The 9331-nt window shown below is 43.0% G+C and overlaps 1 protein-coding gene across 1 annotated transcript in view; it reads right to left on the minus strand.

The window, feature by feature from the left end:
* The window catches only part of LOC106602504 (zinc finger protein with KRAB and SCAN domains 1), a 14804-nt gene extending 11516 nt beyond the window's left edge, over positions 1-3288 (minus strand). Inside the window, exons 1-2 of the mRNA XM_014195179.2 lie at positions 2785-3288; positions 2268-2398 (exon numbers count right to left, since the gene is read on the minus strand). Coding sequence (XP_014050654.2) covers positions 2268-2398; positions 2785-3070 — 417 coding nt within the window. The 5' untranslated portion in view covers positions 3071-3288. The remainder of the gene's footprint in view (positions 1-2267; positions 2399-2784) is intronic.
* Positions 3289-9331: the final 6043 nt, after the last annotated feature.

The raw sequence follows: 9331 nt of genomic DNA on the forward strand, positions 1-9331 counted from the left end.
TGCACGCACAGTGAGGCGAAGACTTTTGGAGGATGGCCTGGTGTCAAGAAAGGCAGCAAAGAAGCCACTTCCCGCCAAGAAAAACATCAGGGACAGACTGATATTCTGCAAAAGGTACAGGGATTGGACTGCTGAGGACTGGGGTAAAGTCATTTTCTCTGACGAATCCCCTTTCCGATTGTTTGGCCATCCGGAAAAAAGCTTGTGTGGAGAAGACAAGGTGAGTGTTACCATCAGTCCTGTGTCATGCCAACAGTAAAGCATCCTGAAACCATTCATGTGTGGGGTTGCTTCTCAGCCAAGGGAGTGGGCTCACTCACAATTTTGCCCAAGAACACAGTCATGAATAAAGAATGGTTCAAACACCTCCGAGAGCAACTTCTCCCAACCATCCAGGAACAGTTTGGTGACAAACAATGCCTTTTCCAGCATGATGGAGCACCTTGCCATAAGGAAAAAGTGATAACTAAGTGGCTTGGGGAACAAAACATTGATATTTTGGGTCCATGGCCAGGAAACTCCCCAGACCTTAATCCCATTGAGAACTTGTGGTCAATCCTCAAGAGGCGGGTGGACAAACAAAAACCCACAAATTCTGACGAACTCCAAGCATTGATTATGCAAGAATGGGCTGCCATCAGTCAGGATGTGGCCCAGAAGTTAATTGACAGCATGCCAGGGCGGATTGCAGAGGTCTTGAAAACGAAGGGTCCACACTGCAAATATTGACTCATTGCATCAACTTCATGTAATTGTCAATAAAAGCCCTTGACGCTTATGAAATGCTTGTAATCATACTTCAGTATTCCATTGTAACATCTGACAAAAATATCTAAAGACACTGAAGCAGCAAACTTTGTGGAAATTAATGTCCCTCTTTTGGCCACGACTGTACACAATTGAAGTCGGAAGTTTACATACACCTTAGTTTAAATGTATTTGGCATTTAATGACATTTAATCCGAGAAAAAGGTCAGTTAGGATCTTAGGTCAGTTAGGATCACCACTTTATTTTAAGAATGTCAAATGTCAGAATAAAAGTAGAGTGATTTATTTCAGCTTTTATTTCTTTCATAACATTCCCAGTGGATCAGAAATGTACATAGTCAATTAGTATTTGGTCCCCATGTGCAGTTGCAATCCGTAGTCTGGCTTTTTTATGGCGGTTTTGGAGCAGTGGCTTCTTCCTTGCTGAGAGGCCTTTCAGGTTATGTCGATACAGGACTCGTTTTACTGTGGGTATAATTACTTTTGTACCTGTTTCCTCCAGCATCTTCACAAGGTCCTTTGCTGTTGTTCTGGGATTGATTTGCACTTTTCGCACCAAGGTACGTTCATCTCTAGGAGACAGAACGCGTCTCCTTCCTGAGCGGTATGACGGCTGCGTGGTCCCATGGTGTTTATACTTGCGTAATCTTGTTTGTACAGATGAACGTGGTACCTTTAGGCGTTTGGAAATTGCTCCCAAGGATGAACCAGAGATGTGGTGTAGAATTTTTTTTCTGAGGTCTTGGCTGATTTCAATTGATTTTCCATTGATGTCAAGCAAAGAGGCCTTGTGTTTGAAGGTAGGCCTTGAAATACATCCACAGGTACACCTCCAATTGACTCAAATTATGTCAATTAGCCTATCAGAAGCTTCTAAAGCCATGACATTTTCTGGAATTTTCCAAGCTGTTTAAAGGCACAGTCAACGTAGTGTGTGTAATCTTCTGACCCACTGGAATTGTGATACAGTGAATTATAAGTGAAATAATCTGTCTGTAAATAATTGTTGGGAAAATGACTTGTGTCATGCACAAAGTAGATGTCCTAACCGACTTCCCAAAACTATAGTTTGTTAACAAGAAATGTGTGGAGTGGTTGAAAAACAAGTTAATGACTCCAACCTAAGTGTATGTAAACTTCCGATTTCAACTGTACAAATGATCAAACGTTTGGGGTCATTTGTACAGTTGTATGTACAGTTGAAATTAGGCGTTTAATATATTTTCCTTTATTCTTTTTTGCAGCAGAACTGCCTGCCAGAAGTAATAGTCTCTTTATGATTGAGAGATTCAAGGAGCTATCATCGTTAGGTAATATTGTAGATTCAACGCATTTAATATTTACATTCATGCACTTTGAAATGAACTTTGTCCCAGAAGCATTTAACTGCAGGGTACTCCCACATCATATGACGGATGAGTGTCGCCTTTCTGAAATAAACAGGCCACATTTGATTTACAAAGTAACTGTAATGTGTTATGCAACCTTATTAAACTAACCTCTATCACGATAATGTGCTGGGTTGAGGTTCCACTCTCCTCATCAACAGTGATTGGTTGGTCATCTCTCCATGTATGGTGTCCCGCTGGCTTCACAAAGCTTCTGTGGCCTCCAGTGAGATGTTCTTCACCTGAGAGAGTTATTGGGAGAAAAGAGGTGGTTAGGTACTGTCAATGTACAACGCTATATTATACACTATTGACACTGTCTAGAATTGGCTAGGGTGTAAGGTAACACTTTATCACTTCATACTAGTTATTGATTGACATGTTATATGCATCAAATTGTTTTCATTGAGTAAATAATAGGAAATGCAGTACATCAAGGATCTGGTTCGAATATGATAGTGTCTTTGTGCAAGATAGCTAAGTAGTCAGGGGAATTATTGCAAACTATCAAAAAACTGACCAAGGCTCAATTCTGGGTAACACATGTACAGAACGGAACGGGTGACAGGCACTGAGCTCTACATGAATGGCAACAAGCCGCGCAGCCTCGGCCTTCTCCAAACTGTACCTCTTTCCACTCCTCTGTATCGGTCGAGGATCTTGACACTACTGGGACTGGCGAGGCCGCGCTCTCGCAATGTCCTCTCTGCGCGCTCCCGTGACACTTTCAGTTCTAGTAGCTGTAGTTTCCTGTGCAATGCCCTGTTTTCTTTCTGGCTTTGAGTTATTTCCAAACGAAACACTGCATAGTCGTCGTCAACGACTTTACAGATCTCTGCCACGGCTGCATTCGCTAGCACCTCCATGATGGAGGCTATTTGAGTGTGAAAAACCATACTGTTCACGTTAGCCATTTTAAGCTAACCTTAGTTAGCAGCTAACTTAGCTAGCTATCAACCAAGGCCTGTCGCCAACGTGAATTAAACACTACATTCGGCAAGTATGTGATGCTGTGCAGGTAAATGAGTCATATTGAGTACCACGGCGTTAATAAAAGTCTAAATAACATCAATAAAAACGCTAACGGGGAAATCGTTACTGGTCACTGTTCGCTTCCGTTTACACTGAAGCGAAAGGATCTTATTTGTTGGCGTCATACTGTATTTCAAAGGGTTTGGTTAAATGGAAAGGAATGCGCGCTGTTGTTTGAAACACGGTCATTCTTATTACATTAGATTACACATAACATATCCTATGATCATTATCTTTCAAGCAGACTTGTTTAGAAAGAACAGTACAGTGTCCGAATACCCATTCTAGCGTACGGGTCGTAGTATGCGAAAAAATAACGTTTTATATTATGTGAAATTTCGATAATATGCCGCGTTCACATTCTATTCGGAACAAGGAAAATCTTGTTCCGAATGTCCGATCTGCTGATTCGATGAACGCCTATAAATAAAACCGTTAGCAATTCGGAAATGTCCGAGATTTGTAGTTCTGACTAAGACATGAACGCAGCATTATTAAACTGAAAGTTTCACCTGCGTGATTGCGTTGACTCCCGCAATTCGTTCATTTTAGTACAGGCGTCAATTTATCTGATTATCAGCTGTTGTCAAACACGTGAGTCAAAAAGATGAGTGAATTATACTAGATCAAACGCTGAAATGAGTGTGCATACAAGTATGGGTATTCGTACTGTGTTAGCATTAATAGAGTACAGAAGAATAGAATGACTGACTTTATTCAATTTATACTGAACAAAAATATAAATGCAACATGTAAAGTGTTGGTCCCATGTTTCATGAGCTGAAATAAAAGATCCCAGAAATGTTCTATATGCACAAAAAGCTTAATTTGAGAGACATTTGTGCACAAATGTGTTTACATCCCTGTTAGTAAGCATGTCTCCTTTTCCAAGATAATCCATCCATCTGACAGGTGTGGCATATCAAGAAGCTGATTAAACAGCATGATCATTACACAGTTGCACCTTGTGCTGGGGACAATAAAAGGCCACTCTAAAATGCACAGTTTTGTCACACAACACAATGCCACAGATGTCTCAAGTTTTGAAGGAGCATGCAATTGGCATGCTGACTGCAAGAAGGTCCACCAGAGCTGTTGCCAGAAAATGTAATGTTAATTTCTTTACCATAAGCCACTTCCAACAGAGTTTTAGAGAATTTGGCAGTACGTCCAGCCCGCCTCACAACCGCAGACCATGTGTAAACATGCCAGCCCAGGACCTCCACATCCGGCTTCTTCACCTGTGGGATCGTCTGACACCAGTCACCCGGACAGCTGATGAAATTTAGGAGTATTTCTATCTGTAATAAAGCCCCTTTGTGGGGAAAAAAAATCATTCTGATTGGCTGGGCCTAGCTCCCCAGTGGGTGGGCCTATGCCCTCCCAGACCCACCCATGGCTATGCCCCTGCCCAGTCATGTGAAATCCATAGATTAGGGCCTAATTCATTTATTTCAATTGACTGACTTCCTTATATGAACTGTAACTCAGTAAAATCTATTAAATTGTTGCTTGTTGTGTTTTAATATTTTTGTTCAATATATTTGAGGTAATATGTACATGTAGGTAGGGGTAAAAGTGACTAGGCAATCAGGATAGATAATATAAAGAGTAGCAGCAGTGTGTATGGCGTCAACATGCATGTGTGTGTGAGCATAGGTAGAGTGTGTGTTGCGAGAGTCAGTGTAAGTATGTGTGTGGGTAGAGTCCAGTGAGTGTGCATAGAGTCAGTGCAATAAAGGGTCAATGCAATAGTCTGGGTAGCCATTTGATTAGCTATTTAGCAGTCTTGTTTAGCAGTCTTATGACTTGGGGTTAGAAGCTGTTCAGGTGCCTTTTGGTCCCAGAATTGATGCTCTGGTACCGCTTGCTGTGCGATAGTCTGTGGCTGGGTTCTTCGACAATTTTCCGTCCCTTCCTCTGACACCGCCTGGTATAGAGGTCCAAGATGGCAGGAAGCTCGGCCCCAGTGATGTACTGCGCCATCTACACCATCCTCTGTAGCACCTTGCGATCGAGGGCAGTGCAGTTGCCATACCAAGTGGTGATGCAGCCAGTCAAAATGCTATCAATGGTGTATAACTTTTTGAGGATCTGAAAGGGCATGTCAAATCTTTTCAAACCTCCTGGGGGAAGAGGCACTGTCGAACCTTCACGACTGCTGGTGTGAGAGGACCATGTTAAGTCCTTGATGATGTGGGCACAGAGGAACTTGAAGCTCTCGACATGCTCCGCTAAAGTCCTGTGGATGGGGCATGCTCGCCCCTCAGTCTCCTGTAGTCCACAATCAGCTCCTTTGTCTTGCTGATGTTGAGGGAGAAGTTGTTGTCCTGGCACCACACTGCCAGGTCTCTGACCTCCTCCCTTGTTGGTGATCAGGCCTACCGCCGTCATGTCGTCAGCAAACTTGATGATGGCATTGGACTCGTGCTCGGCCAAGGTCGTGGGTGAACAGGGAGTACAGGAGGGGACTAAGCACAGACCCCTGAGCGGCCCTGTGTTGAGGGTCAGCGTGGCAGATGTTACCTACCCATAACCACCTGGGGGTGGCCCGTCAGAATGTCCAGGATCCAGTTGCATAGGGAGGTGTTCAGGGAAGTGTTCAGTCCCAGCAACACTGGATATCAGCAGTTCCTCATCAACTGCAGTCCATGAACACACATTTAAAGAAGAGCATATAAAGGTTTATATAATCAAATCAAAGTTTAATGGTGGCGTACACAGTTTATTGGATGTTATACTTACTAGCTAAATGCTTGTTACCAGCTCCTAACACCGCAGTACAATGTCAAACAGATAATGAAACATTCTAATGAAGAAATAACAGAACGAATCAATCCAAATAATACTAAACTCAGCAAAAAAAGAAACGGCCCTTTTTCAGGACCCTGTCTTTCAAAGATAATTCATAAAAATCCAAATAACTTCACAGATCTTCATTGTAAAGGGTTAAAACACTGTTTCCCATGCTTGTTCAATGAACCATAAACAATTAATGAACATGCACCTGTGGAACAGTCGTTAAGACACTAACAGCTTACAGATAGAAAGCAATTAAGGTCACAGTTGTGAAAACTTAGGACACTAAAGAGGCCTTTCTACTGACTCTGAAAAACACCAAAAGAAAGATGCCCAGGGTCCCTGCTCATCTGTGTGAACGTGTCTTAGGCATGCTGAAAGGAGGCATGAGGACTGCAGATGTGGCCAGGGCAATAAATTGCAATGTCCGTACTATGAGACGCCTAAGACAGAGCTACAGGGAGACAGGACGGACAGCTGATCATCCTCGGCAGTGGCAGACCACGTGTAACAACACCTGCACAGGATCGGTACATCCGAACATCACGGGACAGGTACAGGATGGCAACAATAACTGCCCGAGTTACACCAGGAACGCACAAATCTCCATCAGTGCTCAGACTGTCCGCAAAATGCTGAGAGAGGCTGGATTGAGGGCTTGTAGGCCTGTTGTAAGGCAGGTCCTCGCCAGACATCACCGGCAACAACGTCGCCTATGGGCACAAACCCACCGTTGCTGAACCAGACAGGACTGGCAAAAAGTGCTCATCACTGACGAGTCACGCTTTTGTCTCACCAGGGGTGATGGTCGGATTCACGTTTATCGTCGAAGGAATGAGCGTTACACAGAGTCCTATACTCTGGAGCCGGATCGATTTGGAGGTGGAGGGTCGGGTCATGGTCTGGTGCGGTGTGTCACAGCATCATCGGACTGAGCTTGTTGTCATTGCAGGCAATCTCAACGCTGTGCGTTAGAGGGAAGACATCCTCCTCTCTCATGTGGTAGCCTTCCTACGGGCTCATCCTGACATGACCCTCCAGCATGACAATGCCACCAGCCATACTGCTCGCTCTCCGTGATTTTTTGCTGATTTCCTGCCAGACCGGAATGTCAGTGTTCTGCCATGGCCAGCAAAAAGCCTGGATCTCAATCCCATTGAGCACGTCTGGGACCTGTTGGATTGGAGGGTGAGGGCTAGGGCCATTCCCCCCAGAAATGTCCGGGGAACTTGCAGATGCCTTGGTGGAAGAGTGGGGTAACATCTCACAGCAAGAACTGGCAAATCATGTACAGTCCATGAAGAGGAGATGCACTCCAGTACTTTTGATTTTGACCACCCCTTTGTTCAGGGACACATTATTCAATTTCTGTAAGTCACATGTCTGTGGAACTTGTTCAGTTTATGTCTCAGTTGTTGAATCTTGTTATGTTCATACAAATATTTACACATGTTAAGTTTGCTGAAAATAAACGCAGTTGACAGTGAGAGGACGTTTCTTTTTTTGCTGAGTTTATATCAATAATCCGAAAAGCAATCTGTGCGTATATACACAGGATGAATGATATGTACAGCAGTAGATGTATTAGAGTGAGCTATGTCAAGAATACATTATATAAATACAGTGTGTATAAACAGTATACAAAAAATGGGAAGTGTCCAGTGTTCAATGTCTCTATATACAGTTGAAGTCGGAAGTTTACATACACTTAGGTTGGAGTCATTAAAACTTGTTTTTCAACCACTCCACAAATTTCTTGTTAACAAACTATAGTTTTGGGAAGTCGGTTAGGACATCTACTTTGTGCATGACACAAGTAATTTTTCCAACAATTGTTTACAGACAGATTATTTCACTTATAATTCACTGTATCACAATTCCAGTGGGTCAGAAGTTACATACACTAAGTTAACTGTGCCTTTAAACAGCTTGGAGAATTCCAGAAAATGATGTCATGGGTTTAGAAGCTTCTGGTAGGCTAATTGACATCATTTGAGTCAATTGGAGGTGTACCTGTGGATGTATTTCAAGGCCAACCTTCAAACTCAGTGCCTCTTTGCTTGACATCATGGGAAAATCAAATGAAATCAGCCAGGACCTCAGAAAAAAATTGTAGACCTCCACAAGTCTGGTTCATCCTTGGGAGCAATTTCCAAATGCCTGAAGGTACCATGTTCATCTGTACAAACAATAGTACGCAAGTATAAACACCATGGGACCACGCAGCCGTCATACCGTTCAGGAAGGAGATGCGTTCTGTCTCCTAGAGATGAACGTACCTTGGTGCGAAGAGTGCAAATCAATCTCACAACAACAGCAAAGGACCTTGTGAAGATGCTGGAGGAAAAAGGTACAAAAGTATCTATATCCACAGTAAAACGAGTCCGCAAGGAAGAAGCCACTGCTCCAAAATCGCCATAAAAAGCCAGACTACGGTTTGCAACTGCACATGTCCTCTGGTCTGATGAAACAAAAATGTAACTGTTTGGCCATAATGACCATCGTTATGTTTGGAGGAAAAAGGGGGATGCTTGCAAGCCGAAGAACACCATCCCAACCGTGACGCACGGGGGTGGCAGCATCATGTTGTGGGGGTGCTTTGCTGCAGGAGGGACTGATGCACTTCACAAAATAGATGGCATCATGAGGAGCTAAAATAATGTGGATATATTGAAGCAACATCTCAAGACATCAGTCAGGAAGTTAAAGCTTGGTCGCAAATGGGTCTTCCAAATGGACAATGACCTCAAGCACACTTCCAAAGTTGTGGCAAAATGGCTTAAGGACAATAAAGTCAATGTATTGGAGTGGCCATCACAAAGCCCTGACCTCAATCCTCTAGAAAATGTATGAGCAGAACTGAAAAAGTGTGTGTGAGCAAGGAGGCCTACAAACCTAACTTAGTTACACCAGCTCTGTCAGGAGGAATGGGACAAAATTCACCCAAATTATTGTGGGAAGCTTGTGGAAGGCTCCCCAAAACATTTGACCCAAGTTAAACAATTTAATGGCAATGCTACCAAATACTAATTGAGTGTATGTAAACGTCTGACCCACTGGGAATGTGATGAAAGAAATAAAAGCTTAAATAAATCATTCTCTCTACTATTATTCTGACATTTCACATTCTTAAATAAAGTGGTGATCCTAACTGACCTAAGACAGGGAATTTTTACTAGGATTAAATGTCAGGAATTGTGAAGAACTGAGTTTAAATGTTTTTGGCTAAGGTGTATGTAAACTTATGACTTCAACTGTACATGGGACAACAGCGTTGACTGTGTTTGTGAGTATGGGTGTATGAATGTGTGCAGAGTCTGTGTGTGTGTGTGTGTGTGTGTGTG

The sequence above is a fragment of the Salmo salar genome, chromosome ssa04, assembly GCF_905237065.1.
Source record: "Salmo salar chromosome ssa04, Ssal_v3.1, whole genome shotgun sequence".
NCBI classification, from domain to species: Eukaryota; Metazoa; Chordata; class Actinopteri; order Salmoniformes; family Salmonidae; genus Salmo; species Salmo salar.